The sequence below is a fragment of the Callithrix jacchus genome, chromosome 6 (genome assembly GCF_049354715.1).
Source record: "Callithrix jacchus isolate 240 chromosome 6, calJac240_pri, whole genome shotgun sequence".
Lineage (NCBI taxonomy): Eukaryota > Metazoa > Chordata > Mammalia > Primates > Cebidae > Callithrix > Callithrix jacchus.
In genome coordinates, this window is record NC_133507.1 from 125262573 (window position 1) to 125286882 (window position 24310).

The 24310-nt window shown below is 37.6% G+C and overlaps 1 protein-coding gene across 2 annotated transcripts; it reads left to right on the forward strand.

The window, feature by feature from the left end:
* Nucleotides 1-308: 308 nt before the first annotated feature.
* ICOS (inducible T cell costimulator) lies at nt 309-24298 on the forward strand. 2 transcript variants are annotated; one of them, XM_008999272.5, is made up of 5 exons: nt 309-437; nt 18415-18750; nt 19444-19550; nt 20575-20659; nt 22296-24298. In XM_008999272.5, exons 1-5 carry the CDS (start codon nt 380-382, stop codon nt 22307-22309), a joined length of 600 nt encoding a protein of 199 aa, XP_008997520.3. In that variant the 5' UTR covers nt 309-379; the 3' UTR covers nt 22310-24298. The 2 variants fall into 2 exon arrangements, with proteins under 2 accessions (XP_008997520.3, XP_078185264.1); XM_078329138.1 differs by lacking the exon at nt 22296-24298 and having other exon boundaries at nt 20575-20855.
* Nucleotides 24299-24310: the final 12 nt, after the last annotated feature.

Here is a 24310-nt window from a genome sequence, read left to right on the forward strand (position 1 = left end):
TGGGTGTTTTTAGGTCCTGTTATCCCCAATAACTATTGATTCAGAGAAGTCGGGTGGTTCTGAAAAATACAGGCATGATCCCTTTAACTTTTTTTGTGGGAACCAGAATAAGGGTAGTTTTTCTCTGTCTTCAAAATCATCAATAATTCCTGCATTGTTTAACTCTCATAAGCAATAATGCCTTCCATATAGCCATTGGCATCAAAGAAGAGACACCCCTTGATTTGATGGTAGGTGTGACACTACATAAACTCCCAGAAAACCCACTTCCTTTCTAGCAAATAGCAAACAACTGAGAACCTGAACTCACTATCAGCATTGAACACTGAACTCTGAACACTGAACATTGAACACGGGCTCTCATCTGTTTCTGGCAAACATGAAGTCAGACCTCTGGTATTTCTTTCTCTTCTGCTTGCAAACTAAAGTTCTAACAGGTAAGTGGCCTATTGAATGTTTCTTATAATTCAAGTAAACATTAAGAAAAATCAAAGGTAGAGAAATTTCACACCAAAAGAAGGTGGTTTTGGTTTTTGAAAGTAGGAATAGTTTCAGAACAGCCCGAGTATATGGCCAAGGGCACCATGTCACTCATGTCACTGTGGATGGCATTGAGTTTGCATTCCTGCCTTTGATACTGTGTCTTGAGATGAAAAAAAGGTTCATCAGACCATTAAAATTTTAAATTACCTGCTTGGAGTTACCTGTCAGTGGATAAAATAGCAGAGTGGCTTACTGTTCTTAGAGAGAGATGAAAGGCAAAATGACTTGTGTCAACAGAATGAAAATTAAGTAGCTCTGGCATTTGGGCTGGGAATTCTTTCTGTGGTAGAAAATAAAATGGAAAGGCTTTGAAAAGAAGGATTTTGATTTTAATCTTACCTGGATGATCTGTTATCTGAAATGTTAAAGGTACTGTAGAGTTTTTGTTGACACTAAGCATCAGAGTTCACCCTAAAAAGCCAAGGAGGAGAGGATAATGTAAAAATACTTCCTAGCCTCATAGGCCTTAAAAAAATCATTCTTGAGTCCCTGATTCTTTCTCTTGAATGGTATACAGCACACTCTATATGGACAATTTAAATAATACTACATACAATGTAAGTCAATATGGTTCAGCTGCTTTTTACTGTGTATAATTTATACTACTTTTGTTTTCTCTTTAACCCTGAGCCCTATTTTTGAGGTTGATAAAAGGAAAGTGAAGTTATATTAAATAACTTAAGTAATTAAATAAACCGAAAGTGAAGGCAGAACTTTTAGTAGATATGATCCTATCTAGGGCTACATTTTTCAGTGGTTAAAAAAAAATAGACTTTACTGTGTTTACAAAAAATTAAAAAAACCAAAATCGAACTGATCAAATGTTTCATCTTGTGCTGGTTCAAAGTGAGTTAAGTGCTGTTAAGTAAAGAGGACTGAGGACTGAGGACTGAGTCCAAGGACAGTTCTGGGCTACTTGCTGGTTTATGCCTTTTCTAGAATCTCATGAAGTCCCTTAACGGCATGAATGACAAGAACAGCTTTGGAATCGGTATTCATTCTTCATTCATCCATTTACTCATGTAGCACCGAGCACTTGCCTGGCAGGGGGTACTGTGCCAGATGGTGGATGTAAAAGGATGAGCAAAACCAGGTCAACCCCTGTTCTTCAGAAGGTAACTGCATTGTAGAGAGAGAGAGAGAGAGAGATCAATCAAATAATCCAATAGATCAATTATAATGACAAGCAAAACTCCATCCTATGAGGGAATGTAACAAGGAGCTTGACTAGATTGGGTGGGTGTGGAGGTGGAGCTGAGGAACAGGGTTCATTGAAGTCTTTCCTGTGCAAGTGGCACTTGAGTGGAGATTTTAAGGACAAATAGGAATCAATAGGGAGAACGGTATGAAAATGGGGAAGAACATTCCATACCATGGAAAGAACAAGTGCAAAAAGCCTGTGGCAGGAGGGGATGAGGTAAGGTCAGGGAATAGAAGGCAGACAGGTGTGTCTGAGCACAAGGGGTGAGAGGTTGACCTTGGTCTGCTGGGAATACTTTGAATCCCTCTGTGGTGACTGAGTAACCCCAAGCTTCTGGAAGAATTGGCAAAACCCAAGCTATCTGAAATAACAGGAAGAAATTGTTGATTTTTAACCTGTAAATTCTCTTAGAATTTAGTTCCCCTGAAATGAGTTACTTGCTTTGTGATGTTTGTTACTTGTTGTGTTGATTATGTTTAAGAAAATGAAGGATAATGTGAAATGCTGAGATGTAACTTGTAACTTTGGTTCTACTGAGATATAGCTTGTAACTTTGGCTCTGCTGAGCTGCACCTTGTAACTTTGGCTCTAATGATCTGTTCTGGTAAAAACAGGAACTCTGTGAAGGGACTAACCACATAGCTTGACTGCTGGAGAGAGATGACAGCACATAATAGACTTCTCATTGCAGAGAACCTATAAACGGATGAGTAATGGAGAGGTTTATTACCTGGATTCCTTTCCCAGCAAAGGCATATTGATTAGGGCCCTGGAAAGCGAATGCAACCCTCATGGGGAGCCTATAAATGGACGCATGAGGGGCGTCTGTCTCTGTGGTTGAGATAAGGATGTAAAAGTCTTTCTTCTCCCACTGCTCCTCCAGTCTTGCATGGAGGCCCCCTCCTCTTGCAGCTTTGGTGGTCAGGCTGCTTGTCCTGTATCAGATCCTGTTCCCCCTGTAGCTGTGAGCCCAATATGTTTTTGCTGATAATCATAAGTTTATATTTAACCTATATTCTTGCTAAGGTGTATGATTTCTATGCTGACACACTGAAGGTTATCTTTATATTGTTCTGCTTTTACAACCACGTTGTGATTTTTGCGCATCAGTTTTTGCAAGTGTATTTTTTGTATAATTATCATTGAAACTTTGCATAACCTTGCTCCCCCTCCCTTATGGAAAAAGCACAGTAAAAAACTGAGGTTTTCAGAGGAATGTCAGATATCCACAGAGTGGCTCTATATCCACAGGGTGTCTCCCCTGGGCCCAGCTTTAAAGAAAAGTTTTTCTTTGTCTCTCTTTCTTTTTCACCAACCACTCAATCACTTTGAGAGTTCTTAAACTCTCACAATATATAAACCACGTTGATATATTGGGAGCTGGTCTTGCCAATATTGGTCCAAGATGACCACTGGTGCAAGTTGGTCTAAGACAAGGCTGGAAAGGAAAGCAGAGGGCAGACCATTCAGACCATGTGTTCTATGTTCAAGATTTTGGATTTTCTTCCAAGAACATATGTACCACTCGTGGAAGGGTTTGTTTCTGTTGGTAAAAATCATTCCACTAGGCCAAACCCATTTGGGCAGTTCTGGTTGTGCTATTGTGCCCAGGGGAATTAGAGTAGCATTGATGTCAGTTCTGTGGAAGGTTACATCCAGCCTTAGGTAGGATTATTTCAAGTTGCCAGGTTAAGCTGATGAATAATTTATATTCTGGAATAATATTCATCATAGATTCTAAATGAAAACAACTGATGTTCACGCTCATTATAAAGAAAACCATGCGATGTGGCATGCTGTTTGACATGTGGTAAAGCTGAGGCATTACTGGTTAAGTGGTAATGATACATCTGCTAACAATTATCCTATTCAAAATATCACCTCAATGCATGCATCCAGCAACTGCCATTTAAAAGCTCTAAACAAAAAGAGCCAAACTGAAGTCAACTAAGCACTTGCTTGTTCTTTTTGTTGTATTTTCAATCCTCCCAGTTTACATAGGCTTTCTCATGCCATGAAGATGTAGGCATGTAGACATTCTTACCTTCCGTCAATGTTTGAAGAACTTCCAGCCAGGAAAGGCTAAGTGATTTGTTACAGAGTAATTGGTGGCAGAACCAAAATTATAAGTCCAATGTGACCCCAACATCTACATTCTTTCTAAACTGTGTTGAAGTAGTGGAGATTAACATAAATCTCAATGATTCTGATCATCTTTGTTATTTGGTTATGAATTAAGAAGGAAGGGAATCTTGGTGATTTCCAGTCTTTGATAGATCTTAATGTGGAATTTAACAAAGTCTTGTTCCTTTAATGAATTTGGAACAATAGGACGCTTTTAATTGTAAAAATATCTAGGAAAAATGTGAACGTCTAACTGCATTTTGGAAACCCTCTTTGTAGACTTTACAGGCAGCAGGGACCATGTGAGTGATGGGATGAATTCTGGTTTTAGAAAGACCACTTTAAAAGCAGTGTGGATAATAGGCCAGAGTGGGAAGAGCTGATGGCAGAGGGTGTCTAATAAACATGCCTGTCTTATGATGTGTTCTGTGAGGAAGCTGGGAGGATAGCCCTCAAGGCCAGTTTGAGCCTTGCTTTGTTATGGAGGCATTCCATTAGTGATTCCTAAGATCCACTGGGGAAAAGAGCCCCTTGGTGTTTCCAGTGTCTGAGAGAAGTTTGTGAAGATGGCTGATCTTGGAGCCCCTCTTAGCATCTCCAGGACTCTGAGTAAATGTCATCTCCTGGCAGCGCCCCCGTCCAGTGTTCTTGATAGATTAAATTAAAAAATCTCAGTTACCAACTTTTTCTTTTAATAGATGAATTCAGGCCATTTCCACTCAGCATAAGCCTCGACTTGATTTTATTTCTATGCTTAATTACTACTCATTTTCCTTTATGGTATCCTCTTTTTCTCTTTTATTTTTGTTAGTGTGATGAAATTTCTTTTGACTCTCGTCTTTGCCTCTGGTTAATTTGGAAGGTCAACTACAGTTCTTAATTTGCTAAGTAATTATCATGTTCAAAGAATCTTAATTGAATGTGTACTTATTTATCACTGTATGAAAATAATGGCAGTGCCTTTGTCTGTTGTGCCTAGTCCCCATCCTCAAAATACTGTGATATTTTCTTTGAGTGGGTCTTAAGAATGTTCTTTGTTTCCTACTCTTGCACTGCCTCCAGAAAGTGCACCCTGCTCCATATGTGGGTTTTGTGGAAATAATTTAAAACTTATAGCTGCAGATCATTGCTAGGTTTCCTCTTACAGCATTTCTCTTCTGTTTCAAGAATGCTTTCTTAACACTTTTATCACATACTTTCAGTGACAGCATCATTCTGGACATCTGCTCCTGTCTTGTGATCTCTGTTCTGATCTAATGATCAGAAGACTTCTCTTATTTTTGTTAAGTACCCCTAACTCTCTGAATTCCAACACAGGTAAGGGTGTCTTCCTTTTACCTTGATGGGTGACTGATATCTTTTCTGGGAATAGGAATCCTGGATGGCAGCCTTTCCTCTTAGGGGGTTGCGGATACTCCTCCACTGTCTGCTGCCTTCTAGGGTTGCGGGTGAAGAATTTCATGCTAGTCTAATTCTCATTCCTTTGTAAGTAATTAAAAAAAAAAAACAACTCCAGGATTTTGTAATCTTGAAAGCTATTTACTTCAATATTGGAATTCAGGAATTCCGCCAGGATATGTCTAACCCTCTCCCTCTGTTTCTCTCTCTCTCTGTGTGTTTCTGCTAATTTTTTTTTAAGACTGGGTGAGTCTTTTCAATCTGTAGACTAAAGCTTCATTCTTCATTGCAGTCATTTTTTCCTAGTATTTGTTTAATCAAACCTTATCCTTTTCCCCCCACTCTTTCTAGTAATGTCTCTTATTCTCGTGTAAGTTCTTGAGTTGCTTATTTTTTCATCATTTGTGAGAAAAATGGCTTTCACAACTTGCTGTTGCTTGTTAACCACAACTCCTTCAGATGAAATGGGTATTTCAGTTTTAAAGTACTAGTAGCATATTCCCATTTCTTGGTAGAAACAAAGGCATGTAGTGCGGACTGAAATTCTTATCTTTACTCACTGTAAGAATAATAGCATTATTTGGCTCAAAAAATTTTATCCTGGTATTCACAGCTGTAAACAGCAAAATCTACAACATATACTGCTTCCCTACTCTAAGGACATTGAGTTTTATATGAAAAATGACTTACTGGGCTTTGCAAATTTGTAAAAATGTGTTTTAAAATCATTTGTAGCTTGTAATAACTAGTGAAAAGGTCACATTTTCTCTGTAAACGGCACCTCAGTACTACGTCTGTCAAATGGCACTTTTGGGTCATTCCAAGCGAAACAAGAAACTTGGCATTTGCAACCTTCTTATAAAACTTCACAATTACATTTTGGAAAGTAGAACTTAAGTATGCAGGAGATATGTCACACACTTTAAAACTGTTAGTCAAAAAATGATTTGTTTTTCCCACTAGTTTGTCCTGTAAGGTTGATCAGAATACACAAATATTGGCAAGTTTAAAGAGTCCGAAACTGGGGATATGAACTTCCTTCTGGGTCATGTAGAACATAATGATGCTTGCATCTACTTTGCTTGAGGAAAAATAGAAACAGGTTGTCCCCAAGTAGGGTGACAGACTCAGGAATTTCCATCTAGTTGACCAGTAGTGCTGTTAGGATCTGTTTATTTGAGCCATGTGCACACAGGCACAGCACTTTCAATAAGCAATTAATGATCATTTAAAAGTAACTTTTTTGAATTTGATAAATAGATTTTTTTTACAGCCTGTGTTTATGTTTTCCTAGGACTTTGCATAAAAAAATCTGTTCATGCAAAAACAACAACAAACTCTCTACTGCACTCACAATTAAAGTTCTGTTTATTTCGCACTATCTAATGCAAAAATCTCATAGTTGTGTCTATTGCACTTATTTAATTATGATGAAAGTTTCTTCTATATGTGAATCCATTTCTGTACATTTCTACAGGCAGATAAGTGATGGGAAAATCATTAAGAATTTAGACTTAATCAGAGCAAGAACCCAGGTACAATGATAGCACAGCTTAATACAGGATGGTTGATGAATGAAAATGTCTAGGGAAATGAGTGAGTTATGTACAATGTAATTTCACATCTAAGTCACTTTAAAATAATTTTTTGATGTATAATAACCCTTTCAATCACAGAACACATATGTGGCACCAATATGAATCCTACTTTAAGTGTTAGTGGTGATAATATATCCAGTATACTGAGAAGGAAAATAAATAACCTGAAATTCATTTTTATGTCTAGATTAACATTAAAAGCTTCTTTTTGTGTTTTTGTTTCTCAGCAAATCTCTTTAGCTCCCATGCTTTAGTTTCTGTACATTGAGGGGGTTGGACTATATTATTAGATGAAGAGATTAGGTGAGTGTGTGGACTCTGGTGTCAAATTATTATTTTCTTTTTTTTGCCTTTGTTTGATTAGATTAATTCGAAGACCTTGTCTTCGAGCTCTGAATTTCTTTCTTCTACTTCTTCAATTCTATTGCTGAGACTTGCCAGAGCATTTCACATTTCTAAAAGTGTGTCCAAAATTTCCTGAATTTTTGATTGGTTTTTCTTTAAGTTATCTATTTCCTTGAATATTTCTCCCTTCACTTCTTGTATCATTTTTTGGATTTCCTTGCTTTGGGCTTCACCTTTCTCTCGTCCCTCCCTGATTAACTTAATAACCAACCTCCTGAATTCTTTTTCGGGTAAAGCAGGGATTTATTCTTGGTTTGGACCCCTTGCTGGTGAACTAGTGTGATTTTTTGGGGGTTGTTGAAGAGCCTTGTTTTGTCATATTACCAGAGTTGGTTTTCTCGTTCTTTCTAATTTGGGTAGACTCTGTCAGAGAGAAGGTCTAGGGCTGAAGGCTGTTGTTCAGATTTTTTTTGTCCCATTGGGTGTTCCCTTGATATAGTAGTCTCCCCCTTTTCCTATGGATATGGCTTCCTGTGAGCTGAACCACAGTGATTGTTGTCTTTCCTCTGGGTCTAGCCACCCAGCAAGTCTACCCAGCTCTGGGCTGGCACTGGGGGTTGTCTGCACAGAGTCCTGTGATGTGAACCATCTATGGGTCTCTCGGTCATGGATACCAGTGCCTGTTCTGATGGAGGTGGTGGAGGATGCAATGGACTCCATGAGGGTCCTTAGCTTTGGTGGTTTAATGCTCTATTTTTGTGCTGGTTGGCCTCCTGCTGGGAGGTGGCACTTTCCAGAGGCATCAGTTGTAGTAGTACAGAGAGGATCTGGTGGTATGTGGGGCTCTAGAACTCCCAAGATTATATGCCTTATAAGGGAGGAGAGAGAGAGATTAGTGTTGAGAAGGCCAGTTAAGAGGATGCATCCACAGATAAGGGAAGACATGAAAAAGGTGTGGATTGGCAATGGAAATGGAGAAAAATAATTGAATTTAAGAGACATTCATGAGCTGGGGTCAACTGGACTTGGTGACAAATTGGATGATGAAAATCAGAAAGAGGAAGAAATGAGGAAGAGTTTCCTAGGGTCAGACTAGTGACTTCCTGAAAAGACAGGGTTTGGGTTTAGTGAATGAATATAGTCATGTGCCATTTGGGAATACATTCTGAGAAGTGTGTCCTTAGTGATTTTATTGTGTGAACATCATTGAGCATACTAACACGGTGGTCTACTAGGTGGTAGAGCCTACTGCACTACCTAGGCTATGTGGAGTAACCTATTGCTTCTAGGCTACAAACCTGTACAGCATGTTACTGTACTGAGTATTGCAGGCAATGGTAGCACAATGGTAAATCTTTGTGTCACTAAATACAGAAAAGGGACATTAAAAATTGCAATATTATAATCTTATGGGACCACCATCATATATACAGTCCATTGTTGACTGAAATGTCATTTCTTCAGTGCATGACTGTACTGAGCTCAGTTTGGAAAGGTTATACTTGATATGTTAGGGTATATCCAGACAGTGATGTTGAAAGGAATTTGGAAGCAAGAAATTGAAAGTTTGGGCTGGAGATAAAATGTGGGCTCCTGGGGGTAGACATGAGAACTGGAGTCACAGGTGCAACTCAGTTCAGTCAGCGAACACCCTGTCCATGTGCCCAAGGAGTTTTGCACAGTAGCTGAGCATTGGGAATCATTGTGGAGATTAAGAGGTGTGGATAAATTCCTCTCTCCCTCCCACTCTATGGAAGAGAGTTGGGTTCATTTAATCTCATGTGATTTCTCTAGTACAACAATTTTGAATCAATGGCAATGAAGTAACTAACAAAGTAACTTGTTGGCAAATTAATTACTTTGTGAATATTGCTATGAAGTTTTATAATACAGCTGCTGGGATTTTTTTCGTTTTTGTGAAGAAATCAGTTTTAACTAGGATAAAATCAATCTTTCATTTTTCTTATTATATACACTTAGAGAACCAAAGGGTTGTTTTGTACCCCTGTAGAGTTCCTTGGAGAGTAAAAACAATGCACACATTGTGTGTGTGTTCATGAGTACTCTTTTCACTTTTTCTCTTTGCTTTTCTTCCTATTTTTTTTTTTTTTTTTTTTTGCTTTTTTTCCTCCAAATGTTAGGCATTTAGATTAGTTTGGATTTATCTTGCCTATCATCCCCACCTTCCTTGCTTTAGTCACTTCTTTAGATTATGGGTGCTTTGAATAGTAATGTAAGTTTGGAAGTGATGCATATGTAAAAATCTACTAACTAGGATTCTAAAAGTTTTAGTTAGTAGACTCATAAGACATGACATTGCTTTTTTAAAAGGTGAGAAAAGTGGTAGGAAGCACATTTTGTTTTAAATGCCAGATTTTCTTAGTAAAAGATCAAATGTAACTAAAACCTAATATGATTGACAACTTGAAATTAACATTGCAATGTTTAGACCTTTGCCTCTTGTGATACATTCACGTCTTGTGCTAAGCTAATGCTTATCATGGTTTGATTATAGAAAATGTGTTTAGTAAGCACTATTAATGATTACGGACTCAGGAGATCTTATCTTTCCATCACTCTGAGACCTTTGCGGAGGTTTGTGGTTAGATGTCTGAGTTAAAGAAAATAAAATTATACTGCTAATATCTTGCACGCTCTGTGCTGAGTGGGTTCTTGAAATGTTTCCTCCAGAGGATTTTCAACCAGGAACAATACAACTGCTGGCAAAGAGTCCTAGCAGGATGGGTCTGGGCAAGAGCGTCTTCTACTGGAGAAATGAAGTAGTTCAGATATTAAAAGCATCAACTTGCAAATAATGAACTCGTGAACTATAGTGCAATTTTAAGATGAATGGCCTTTTTTTCAGAAATTTTCTTAATGATCCCTCAAAAGAAGATGAAAATGTTCTTATGCTTTATAAATTTTGAAAACCTAAAGAAATCACTTAATATAAAGATTTTTATTTTACTCTGGAGAACATTAGTGTTATTAACAGTAATATTTTAAAAATTATTGTTAGCAGTTAACAGGCTTGAGCCTCTCTTGGGAAGAATATACCCTGTTCAGTGCAGTACTCTATGTGACCGAGAAAATATAGTATCTGTTCTCTAGACTGATTATAGTCTAGGATTTCCAATAAAAAGTAAACAGATATGGTAGAAAAACAAAACCTTATGTTTAATATTCAGATTTTAAGACTCATCGCTAGAATCCAAGACCACATTACTTTTTGTGTTTTTAGTAACATATTAAGTGCTAAAAGATATAAGATGATGTTTATATCACAGATCACTAACATGCTGTGTTTACAAAACATCTTGGTATATTAGAAAAACCACTGGTCCAGGGGTTCTTGTCCTGGCCATGTATTGGGCAAATTTAATGACTGCATTTTGGGAGATCCAAGTTAGCAACCAGGTTTGTTGCTCACTTGAATGGAACAAAGTTGTCCTGCCCTCTGTAGACATATAAGACCAAGAGAATCATCCACTATCTAAATAAATATTTATGAGCCCAGCAGATATTTGTAGGTAAAGAAAGTTTTTCTTTAAAGCTCATATAATTTTTATTAGAACATGACATGTTGGGGTAGTGTCTTGTATGCATGATTGTATATCTTCATGTACTTGTTTCCAGAAGAAAAGCAACATGGCATAGCTAACTCTGGGGTCATGTCCCAGCTATGAGCTATGTAATCCTGGGCAAGGTATTCACCTTTTCTGGCTCCAGTTTAATTTGATAAGTGCAAACGTAAAGTGCAAAGTAAAAGATTTAACTTGTCATTTCTAGAAGCCCGTTTGGTTCTTATATTATAAATCCTATGCTTCATCTCCTCAGATTTAAAATGTCACCATCTACATATTCATTTGTTCACCCATCCAACCATGCTTTTATCCATTCAATAAATGTTGATTGCAACTTACAACATACCAGGTATTATTGTGTATACTTGGGATGGAGAAGTGAATAAGACCAACAAGATCCCTGATTTTAAATCTTACATTAGAGTGGACTAGCCAGACAATAAAGAAGAAAACAATCAGATAAACCAGATAATTTCAGACAGTAAAAATGCTTTATCTCAGTTAATATACTAGCAAATGACTTGGATGTACTTTTTATGTTGGGTGGCCAATGGTCACTGAAGTGTCATTACTCTTGAACGATGACAAAGAAGCAGCCCTGTGAAGATCAGAGAGAATGCTCTAGGTGGAAAAATGACAAATTAAAAGCCCTGGGAACCAGCTTTGTGTGTTCGAGGAGCAGAAAGAAGGGCAGTGTGACTGTGGCGTAGTGTGTGACTGGTATAAAATGGGGAGGGGTAGTACAGGTCACATAAGTCATGGAAAACCAGGGTAAGGACTTAATTTTACTGTAAGTGAAATGAGAAACCCTGGAGGTTTTAAAAGCCAAAGAATGACTCTATTGGATCATGTATGAAAGAAGGTCATTCTGGCTTCTCTGTGGAGAATGAATTATAAATGGGCAAGAGTAAAAGCAGAAGCTCTTGTAGTTAGGAAGCTCTTGTAGTCCCAGAGAGAGATGACAATGGTTTGGACCAGTTGAGGCTGAGATGGAGAAGAAGCAGATAAATTCTGCTGGACATAAAACAGAGGTGCCAGATATCAGGCATTCTTCCTGCATACAGATTTTAGCAGTGGTCCTGTAGGACTCCATTGTTAGGGACCACTGTCTAGCTTCATGTGGTTGCCTGCTTCTATTATACTTTGGTTGATTGTTGCTAGTGACACTTTGACTGTGGATTGAACCAAAATCTTTCACGCACCCAGGAAGCTGTGTGACCTTGGGAAAATAATTTAATCTGTCTGAGCTCTCAGTTGTCTGTATATACACAAAAGAGATCACCGGGTCTGACTGTGTATGATGCTGAGAAGAAGGTGAATCATGTTATAGGAAACAAAAGTGTAAAGCTGAGGGTACTTATAGGATGCCTGAAATATGAACAGTGTTGATGAGAATTTATTGGCAATGGAAATGGCATGTTAGGGAGTGTGAGAAGCATAGCAAAGATAGTGTGAGAGAGGATATTTTGGAGAAGAGTTTATATTAAAGGTGGTATGGGAAGAAAAGGCAAACATGAGAGAAAGGAAGAAAACAAGAAGAGAGAGATTGGTAATAAGGGGAACACTCGGAATTTTTAACTACTGGTATAGCAACAGAATTGACCAAATAGATTTGACACCCGACCAATCAGAACAGACATTGTCTATAAAAGTGGTGCGATCATACCAGCACTCCAGGTTGAGTGTTAGACTTGGAGATAAGAACATCCAAGAAGGATGGAGAAAGGATCCTAGGTGCCTTTGCCGTTATGAGAAACTAACGTATTCAGATTTGCCTTAAATTCATTACATGGTTTACTCATGCTTATAAGGGACTGTCTCCTTTAATACTATTTTTCAAATGTTACCAAAGGCTAAGAAGACTTTGTAATTTGTCATTTGAGCATTGTCTTAGTCCATTTTCTGTTGCCATCACTGAATACCTGAGACTGAATAATTTATAAAGAAAACAAATGTATTTCTTACAGTTCTAGAGGCTGGAGCCTAAGTCTAGGGGTCTAGGGCTCTGGTCTAGGCTGAAGTCTAGGGTAAAAATCTGGTGAGGGCCTTCTTGCTGGTGGGGACACTCATCAAAGTCCCAAGGCAGTGCAGAGGATTACATGATGAGGAGGTTCTTGAGAGACAGCCAATCTAGCTGTTTATAACATACTAACTCTCCTGATAACTAACCCACTCTTGTGATAACCTATTAATCTGTTAACCCATTAGCCCATGAATTGAATTAAGCTATTCATGAGGGTTCTGCCAATCATCTCTTAAAGGCCCCACCTCCCAATTCTATTACAGTGGGGATTAATTTTCAATATGAGTGTCAGAGGGGACAAACATTCAAGCTATAGCAAGCATGTCTGTTCTATATCTGGCAAAGTAAATATGAAGTAATTAATTAAATGCTATAGTTGAAAACATTCAAACTGTAGGCTTAGAGCTGCCACGTGGTTTTCCAGATGGAAAGTGTAAACACTGGATATGTGGAAACCTAAGTCAGCCTTCTGATCACTACATTTCATAATAAAAACGTTGTCCAGGCGGTTTTTAAGTTAAAAATAATAAAATGAATAATTAGGAATGTCCAGGCCAGTTGCAGTGGCTCACACCTGTATCCAAGCACTTTGGGAGGCTGAGGTGGGCAGATCCGGAGGTCAAGAGATTGAGACCATCCTGGCCAACATGATGAAACCCCGTCTCTACTAAAAATACAAAAATTAGTTTGGCGTGGTGGTGCACGCCTGTAGTCCCAGCTACTTGGGAGGCTGAGGTAGGAGAATAGCTTGAACCTGGGAGGCGGAGGTTGCAGTGAACTGAGATTGTGCCATCACACTCCACCCTGGCGACAGAGCAAGACTCCATCTCAAAAAAAAAAAAAAAAAGAGTTTCCAATAGAAATGACACTTTGAAATCTTCAGCTGATGTCAGTGGCACACACACTCAATGTGACGTTCAAGAAAAATTGAGGCACAGCTTTCCTAGTCCTAAGTACATACTTTTGTGGGCAAGAAAGATTGTCTCCTTCATTTTAATTTATTCTGAATTTCTGGAATAGCCCATTATGATATTGAGACAAAAAGTGGTTAACAGGAATGTTGTTTTCCCTTTGGAGGACTCACCCAATAGCAAAGAATTAGCTCTCTCAGTTGTTTGTAGTTTTATCTGATCCTGATTCCAGAGAAAGCAAGTGTTAGAAAGAACATTAAGATGTTTTTGTATCACTTCCTTATTTCACAGATGAGGAGACTGAATTCCATAGGCGTATCCTAGCCACAGAGCCTTGTAAGTGGTAGAGCCAGAATTTGCTTCTGGTCTCCTGGGGAGCCACTGCAATGCACTTCTGCCACACTGTACCGCCAACTATTAATGTCCTCTTCTGTTTGCTACAGTGTGGGCTCAATGGGGGAAAACCCTGCTGACAAAATCATCTTCAGAAGTACAAGACAATGCATCTATGTCTGTGTATACACAGTGGCCACAGACACTTTTGCTCCAAGATTTTTGTGGTTTACTTGCTGCCATTCTACAGTCTCTGGGAAATTTGTTGTGAACATTTCTAAAGTAACTGAGAACCAATTCACTGATTTTATCTTCTGTAGCAGATGGTAGAGACATAAGCATCAAAGCAACAGTGGGGCAACGTAAAGGCCCTAAGCAAAATACCCTACATTCTAATCTAATGTAGACTGCATCTGTTCTCATGCCAACAGTTTTTTTTCCTTTGCCTTTTGTTTACATTGTTCCCTCTGGTTTTTAAAATAAAGCAAGTAGTATTTTCCTTCTGTATACTTTAAAAATACTTATTATAAAATACAACATCCATACAGAAAAGTGAAAAAAACATAAATGTACGATTTAACGAATAACGCTAAAGCATACTACCTCACTCTCATAGAAATACATAGTGACTGTCAGCACTCCTGTTCCTTCCCGATTCCAAATCTTTCTCCCTCTTCGGAGAAAACCATTAGGCTGAATTTTGTGATACTAATTCAGATTATATTTTTTTCTATTTTGAAATTTCAACACGTATACTTTACTTAGAAAAGTTTTGACTTACATATACCTTTGCTATCTTTCTAGACAATGTGCTCTATATTAGCAGATTTTTTTTAAAGCACATTGGAGATATAAGTTATAATTCCACTGTATCAGGGTTTTCATTGTTAATGTTGAAACAGTCTAATAGTTGCTTCTTAGAAGGTAATCAATCTCTTATTTCTAGCTGCTTTGAGGATTTTCACTAAGATATGTCTAGATGTGCACACTTAAAAAAAATATGCTTGTGAATTGTTGGGATTCTTGAATCTGTGGAGTGTGACTGGGTTCTAACTAATTTTTCCAACCTATGTACTGGTTCACCAATTTTTCTCTTTAGCTCTGTCTAATATATATTAAACCTATCAATTGAGTTTTAAACTTCAGTTAGTGTATTTTTTTTTTTGCCAATTCTTGTTGGTTTTTTTTAATTAGTCGACCTTAATTTTCCTGTGTACTGCAGATATTATTACAAATTTTTCTTTTATTTGCTTAAACATAATAAGTTTAATTATTTTGTTTTGGGGACGTGATAATTCAAATATATAAATTGTGGGTTTGTTTTTATAGTTTGCTGTTTCTATTGTTACCTTGTTTTCTAGGTCTCACTTTTATGATGTGTTTGTCACTGAAGGTACATATTATTTGTAGGAAGTTTTTGAGGCCTAGGATGTAAACCTTTTCTTTTCTTTTTTTTTATTTTTTAATATTTTATTGCAGTTTAGGTTCTGGGATACATGTGCAGATCATGCAGGATTGTTCCGTAGGTACATACATGACAATGTGGTTTGCTGCCTCCATTCCCCTGCTATCATCTATATCTGGCATTTCTCCCCATGTTATCCCTCCCCAACTTCCCTCCCCTCCCTCCGCATAATCCCCCCCAACAGACTCCAGTGTGTGATGCTCCCCTCCCTGTATCACAGAGAGGGGATGTAAACCTTTTCTTCTTGTAATAGTTTGCATTTTTACTTCCAAAAGCTGAGGGGTAATAAAATGCAAATTATCTTAAAGAAAATTCAAGGATTGAGGTCTTCTAGACCATTGAAGTCCAGAAGATTTTTCTGGACCATCTACTCTGAATGAGGTCTGGTTTATTTCTGGTTTAGCTGTGCTCCAAGAATGTAACTCTTTGGGATCCCAGTTTACTGGGGAGATGGTTTTCTGCTAGATCCCGCACTCTGCAGATTCTGGGAGTTGAGACAAAAACAAAAGTTTAAATTTCAAAGAACAGCAAATGCTTTCAGAGTAAAAGAGGTTTCCAAGCTTTGCTTGTCTCTTTGGCTTCCAAGCTTTGCTTGTCTCTTTGGCTTCCAAGCTTTGCTTGTCTCTTCAAATTTAACCTGGTAATTTCTTCTCCTTTGTGTCACTCTTTTAATGTTTTTAATCGTATTTTTGGACATTTGTTCAACATTTTTGGTTGTTCTGGTGTGAGAATTAATTTGAATAATAGGCACTGCTATAACTGAAGACTAGAACACTTGTGCTTATTTTCACAATCAAATCACCCAAATTGAAGATCTATAGGGGAACTATAGATTGAAGCTTAGGGATGTTAAGAAAATAAGTAATTGTGAATCTTAAATAAAATTAAGGCAACCAGTGTAAGCAGAGGTGTGAGAAATAGCTCCTCCTGCATAATGCTAATCCTGATATAAATTTTAGAGAGCAAAATGGCAATACATAGTATTATAACTTTTAAACATTTTGACCAAATGTCAAAATATTTACATAAAAGCAAAACGCTGAAAATAACCCCAATTTCCAACATTAGTATTTTAGTTTTAACAAATTATAATAGATTAACATTATGGCCCAAAATATAGTCATTAAAAAGGATAATTATGATGACTATGTAAGAAATGAAATCTTTATGACATAAAATGACAATAGCAGAACACAAAATAACATGTTTGTGACAAATAATAAGTATGTTTTTGAAAGATAAAGAGCAAAAGTATACAAGTAGTATTTCTATCTCACTGTAGGTCTAGGTAATTTTTTTTCTTAAACATTTTTTACACTTGTTATCTAGTTTTCTCAGAAACAAAGACCAAGATTTCAAAACTCAGGAAAAAAACCAGCATGCTAATAATTTTCCCAAACAGTTTCAGCATGAAAATTTGCTATACTAAAAACGAAAATAAAACAAAATGAAAGGGAAGGCAATGAGCAGTTTGAATTTATAGTCTAATAATTCAGAGTCTGCAATCACCAGGGCAAGGCAATTTTATTTTTTTCCTTCTGTGATTCCTATGTAACTTTCAAAAACAACCTTGGCTTCCTATAAGCTTAAAATGATTTCAGAAAATGAAAATGTGGGGCTGGGTATGGTGGTTCACATCTATAATTCCAGTGCTTTAAGAGGCTGAGGCAGGAGGATTACTTGAGGCCAGATGTTCAAGATCAGCCTGGGCAACATAGTGAGATATGTCTCTAAAAAATTTCTTTTTCAAAATTAGCCAGGTATGGTGGTGCACACCTGTATTCCCAGCTTCTTGGGAGGCTGAGGCAGGAAGGTCCCTTGAGCCCAGGAGGTAGTGGCTACAATGAGCTATGATCATGCCACTGCACTGAAGCCTGGGTAATAGAGTGAAACTTTTTCTCTAAAAAGAAAAAGAAGAGAGAGAAAAAGTAAACAAAAACCTGGGGCTTATCTTTATTTTCAGGCCTTGATTCACTTCTCAGTGGATTATGTTCAGAGAAAATACATTTCTATCATTTGAAAATGATTAGTCTGTTCTTTTACTCTCTAGCAGGAGGATATATGTGTGTATATATGTACGTATATGTATACAATTGTATGCATATATCTACACATGCACTTTCTATATACTGTAATATATGTATAATACATATATTTTAATATACATATAATCACACATATGTATACAATTATTCATTTTTAAACTACTTTGTACTTTTGCAAAGTGAGCGATTTCTATCTTCCCTTGTATCTGCTTAACTGATGTACATCAGTGATTATTTACTCATCAAAAGTACACATGGCTCTTGTCAGAGTATTGACCAACAGGCAGACAATTCCTTCCCTGCAAGACATACCTACTAATAAATGAAGTTTTTTTCCCATATCTCTCTGTTTGGCTAAGTGCTACTCATCTTTTAATTCCAATTTTAAAACTCATTTCCTTAAAGTGACATTTTCTGATTCTATAATCAAAATTATAACCCACCTGACCTTACCACCTTTATTCAAATACTACTCCATTCCTATCACAAATTATGGTGCATTACTACGTATTTATTCTTTTACCATCCGCCTCCAATATGAAAGCTACCAAAGGACAGGGACCATACCTGTTTGATTCATACTATGTAAATATATTATTTAATATTCAGTATATTCTATATTCACATATGACAAGCGAATTTCTGGTTAGGATTTTTTCTCTAGGACATAGTTTTACCTTATGTTCTTTCTTGAGGGGTGGAGGGAGAAAGTGAAGCTGTTTATGCTGGTGCAACAGAGGTGACTTTGTGCATAGAATAAATTACTTCTATGTTAAAATATAATTATTAGGGCAACATATTTATAAAACATCACTTTTGCTTTGTTTTCTTTCTTTTTATCCAGGAGAAATCAATGGTTCTGCTGATTATGAGATGTTTACATTTCACAACGGAGGTGTACAAATTTTATGCAAATATCCTGACATTGTCCAGCAATTTAAAATAGAGTTGCTGAAAGGGGAGCAAATACTCTGTGATTTCACTAAGACAAAGGGAAGTGGTAACACAGTGTCCATTAACAGCCAGAAATTCTGCCATCCTCAGCTATCCAACAACAGTGTCTCCTTTTTTCTATATAACTTGGACCGTTCTCATGCCAACTATTACTTCTGCAGCCTCTCCATTTTTGATCCTCCTCCTTTTAAAGTGACTCTTAAGGGAGAATATTTGCATATTTATGGTAAGACATTGCTTTCATCTTCCAAACTTGAGTATATACATATGTTTTGACAACTTTTCTCACTAATGAAAACAATGGGACAAATAAGGATCTTTTGTGTTGTTGTTCACTTAGATGCAATTGATGGCAGTCATTTATAGTGAAGATATACAGGTGATGATTTACGATGAAGAATAATTAGTATTATTCAGCAATATGCAATTTAATCCCATAGACTGCTAAGTCAGAAATAGAGCCTATTGCCTTTTAAACACATATGCCATTAAAAATCAGGAAAAAAAGATTAATTATGACTTAATAATGACTATTATCTCTGTTCACCTAAGATTTAAGGTTTGGTTTTGCACTGTGTTTGTGGAGTGAAGTGTGATGATTGAAAGTCATAGTTTTATAATGTTACTTTTACTACTACCTCTTTTATAAAAATATTGGCAGAAAAGCCCTTTCTATTAACCACATTTGTAAACACCTGTGTGCATTGTCTTTTAAGTTTTTGTTCCTGGATCCCTGCCATAATGCTGAGATGACGTTAGTCTAATAACTTGCCCACTTACTGGATTTCATGATTATAATAAAAAGTTTCATTTGATTAAACAGCTCTTTTAAATTTGGTAAGAGAACTTGTGGTTCAGCATTGAAAGAGGAGATTTGCTTCTCAGAATTTTTCATTAACATACCTTTTTTCCAATCCAGAATCACAACTTTGTTGCCACCTGAAGTTCTGGTTACCCATAGGATGTGCAGCTTTTGTGGTAGTCTGCATTTTTGTATGCATACTTATTTGTTGGTTTACAAAAAAGGTGAGCAATTTCCATCTTTCTTTGTATCCGCTTTACTGTTGTACATCAGTGATTATTTACTCATCAAAAGTACACATATCTCTTGTCGGAGTAATTTGACCAACAGACAGATAATTCCTTCCCCCAAGACATACTTACTAATTAATCGCTTGGAACAGAAGTTTATTTATTTGTTTTATAACCCACACATTCCAAAGAGGACTTGACTTGATGGCTTACAGAGAGTTATATTATTATTATTATTGTTCAAACTAGATGAGGAAATTGAGACCAAGAGAAGACTAAAGGCCAGGAGGAAGGTTAAAACATAAAATAGATGCCTCTGATTTTAAAAAAATTATTATGTGTAAGCTGCAGGTATGAATCAAAGCTTCCTAAGAGGCAGAACAGAGATGAAACAATTAGTTGTAAGTTTTGCTTAGCTGGTAAGTTAAAAATAGTCAGCAAGAAAACCATCTAAAGTGTCAATTGTAGCTTAGAAGGAAATTGACAACTTCTTGACATGGTAAGTTATTAGACTCCTTGCTTTGAAAGAAAACCAGTGAAGAGCTATTTAGAAAGATAAACAACAATGATATTAACAAAAATCTCCCTGTGCTGAGGGATATTCTTTTTGGTTTCTCACATTACAAGTTCTCAGTGAAAGAACTGACACCATTCTGCATATTACGTGGGTATGCTGGTACTCAATTATATCCACGGTGTGGTCATTGGCCAGTGTATATCTGTGGCAGGCTGGAATTTGAAAAGAGAGATAAAGAAGGAAGAGAATGAGATGGGGCCCATGATCTAAGTTTACAGGGAAAGAAACAATAAAGGCAAAAATGAGGAAGAAAGTTCAGTAGAAAGCTCTTTTAAGTAAAGCCCTTTTCCTATTATTTCCTAATTAGCCTAAAGCCAGGAACCGAAGTTACATTTTCATATTTTTGTCACATACGACTTCAACAAAGAATAGAAAACAGTTAAAAAACAAAGAGATGGGGAAGAGAAGATGACACACCATGTTTCTGGCTTTTTCTTTCAGAAGTATTCATCCAGTGTGCACGACCCTAATAGTGAATACATGTTCATGGCAGCAGTGAACACAGCCAAAAAATCTAAACTCACAGGTATAACTCTATTTGGGGGTTTGGGTAGGGAAGAGGTTTCTTCACAGTAAGCCTGGAATGTTAATTTTTTTTTATTTTAAAGGAAAGGAAAACATCTCCAAGGTCTACTTATAGTATTTTCTGTGAAAATCTGGATTTTTCACTTGCTTGTATGTTGAAAACAAACAAGCAATAGGTTTGTAAGCCACTACTGAAACTAAACACACAAAAAGTTCATAAGTTAACATTGTATCAAGACAATTTTCCAATTATATTTCAAAAGTTGGGATGATTCTAAGTGTTTCTTGTTGAAGGGTTTATTCGGCCATTCGATGAGCATTTATTGAATATCAGTTAAGTGTGAGTTACTGAGTGAGGTATTCCAGGGAATTTGGACTGAGATTTGGACAGATGTATGGTAATTTTGGACTGAGAGTAAGAAGAGATATTTATGCTGGTGCTGCTAGAGGGAAGAAGGAGAAATTGATGAAAATATTTGGTTATTTTGATGTAAAAAGTGTGCAAGTTTAGAGAAGTTGGATGGCTTCAGAAGTCTCAGTAACGTGGGACTTTGACCTTTTCTGTTAAGAGTTAGAAAACTGAAAGTTGCCAAGTTTGAGGAGCACCCAGAAAGTTTGAAGCTTCCATTGTGGAAAATTCATGTATACCCCTTGAGGTTGGAATGATGTGTGGTATATAATGAGACAGAAGCCACTTTATTTTTCCACCCCTCAGTGGCTATGGACTGTTTAAAGGGAACCCATAGCTTGCGTTATCATGGAATTACAGCATTGGATGGGAGCTCAAAAGGCCCTTGGTGTTCACATCTCATTTTTTTAGGTGACAGAAATTGATGCCCAAAGTGTTCATTGACTCCTTTGGTTCCCTACAGAGTTAATACCATAGCTTTGACACTTGCAAAGAGCTTGTGTTTCATTACTTTGCTGTTGAAAAAATACATGATCTCTCAATATTTGCTTAATGTGTTTTGTCTGTTTGGATCCCCACAAGCAGAACCTGAGATAAGGACTTGGGTGCAAGTAGTTTCTTTGGGAACTGATCTCAGGAAGAAGGGGTGAGGGGGCAGGGAGAGTGAGACAGCCAACGAGGAGAAGCAAATGAAGGGTACATTATTATCAAGGTCTCAGCTCCAGGCCAAAGAGGCCTGACATCACTGGATCTCTGAGAAGTGTACAGATGCCTCCCAGGATTATTTTACTGAAGGATGATAACCACTGGCTCCATCCCTACTGATTTGGGGTTGCCTGCAGGGGGCATTAGCTTTTCCTCATCTCTGAGCTGTGCTGAGTCTTCACGAGATAGTCTGGAGGCAGAAAAACAGAGAAATGCAGTGGGGTGTTGTGCTAGAACAGTCAGTGCATGCAGACCTGTCCATCCCAGCAGCAGCTGAAATCAGAGGTGGACAGTTTCAAAGTGATGAGTTCAGGTAATGTCTGCTATAGGAGTTGAGAGCTTTCTTGGGAAATGGGGAACTGGTGCTGGGTCTTGAAGCATAAAGACGAGTTTACACGGTGTGTGTGTGTGTGTGTGTGTGTGTGTGTGTGTATGTATACATGTTTATGAAAGACAATGTAAAGGTGAAAGCTTCTTGCACATGGAGAGCATTTAGAGAATTTATGCTAAATTTTTGTTACAGATGTGACCCTATAATCTGAAACTCTGGTACCCAGGGATGAACCATGTTGGCCAGTTTTCCACAACTTGAAGCGCAAGATTCTCTCATTTCCTGGACCGTGGAGAGTCTGACTTAATTTAACTACATACATCTTCTGCTGGTGTTTTGTTCAATCTGGACGAGTGACTGTATCAGTCAACGAGAATTTTAACAGACTGCCTTGGTACTGCTCAGTCCTCTCAAAACAATCACCCGCTTGCAACCAGCTTTAGAGAAAGCCCAGCTCCTGTGTGCTCAACAAATAGATCTCACTGGGAGTGGAATCCCTGTCTCCACATCTGCCCCTAGCAGTGCACCAGCCAGAAAAACAAACACATTCACCAAAACAGTGTTTTAAAGATGCCAGGGGTACTGAATCTGCAAAGCAAATGAGCAGCCAAGGACCAGCATCTGTCCCCATTTCACTATCATACTACCTATTCTTTCTATAGGGATGAGAATTCCTCTTTTCATCAGATAGTCAAGGGAGATGCTTCAGAACTGGAGCTATTTTATTTCTGAGATGTTGATGTGAACTGTACATTAGTACATATGCAGTACTCCTTCAGTTGCTGAACCTGTTGACCATTTTACCAAGACTTTAGATGCTTTCTTGTGTCCTCAATTTTCTTTTTAAAAATACTTCTACATGACTGCTTGACAGCCTACCAGCCACTCTCAATAGAGAGCTATGTCTTACATTATTTCCTCACTGCTCAGAGGTTTTATGTATCTATGCACACATATATACACACATATGCATATAAAATTCATAATGAATATATTTGCCTACATTCTCCCTACAAGAATATTTTTGTTCCAGAAAGACATGCTATTTTCTCAAATTCAGTTAAAATGGTTAACTTTGTTCATGTTAGTGGTATGAAACATTGCCTGGAATTGAAAGCAACTTTATTTTATTATCCTATTTTCTACCATTATCTATGTTTTCATGGTGCTATTAATGACGAGTTTAGCTATTTTTGTAGAACATATTAAAATTGCAAACAAAATCATCTTTAATGGGCAAGCATTCTCCTGGGGTAGAGTGGATTATTCATTTAGCCTGAAAGCTGTAGTTACTGTAGGTTGCTGTCAGACTATACCTGTGCTGCCTCTGGGCTTGACAGGTCAAAATGGTCCCCATGAGCCTGTAGCAGCCCTCCAGACCTGGGTGGAATTACAGGGTTGAGAGACTCCCCTGAGCCAGGGGCCACTAGGTTTTCTTCTTCCCAGAGGCTGACGTCACCCTGGGAATCACAGTGGGTCTGCCTGCATTCAAAACTCCAGGATCTGTGAAGCACACATATGTGTCAGGGCACAATTCCCTTTCCTAAAAACCACCCAGCCCGAAAATGGCCCTGGCCCTTCAAGGTAGTCTTCTTTAGAATATGATTTGGCTAGAAAGAGTCTTAAATACATGTAATGTGATTATGCTTAGCTGGAATATTTTCTCTACTTCCTGTCTGCATGCCCAAGGCTTCTGAAGCAGCCAGTGTGTATGCCACAACATTTGTGTCTTTAGGTAAATTGGGATTATGTTGTAGTTTAACATTTTGTAGCTGCCTGCTGATAGCTTACAAGTGAGACCCGATGTGTCATTATGCATACTTATATTATTTTAAGCATGTGTAATGCTGGATGTGTACAGTACAGTACTGAACTTGTAATTTGAATCTAGTATGGTGTTCTGTTTTCAGCTGACTTGGACAACCTGGCTGGCTTTGCACAGGTGTTCCCTGAGTTGTTTGCAGCTTTCTGTGTTGGGGGTGGAGTGTGGGGAGGACAGCCTTCATGGTGGCCCACCTGGCCTGGTTGTCCAAGCTGTGCCTTGACACATCCTCATCCCCAGCATGGGACATTTCAAAATGAATTATTAAAGGACAAAATTTCTGTGATGTCAAATCTGGTTTTAGGAGGAGCCACTTATCAAAGAGATTTTCAGCAGTAGTAAGAAGCAAAAGAATAAACATTTTGATATTCAGCAACTGGAAATA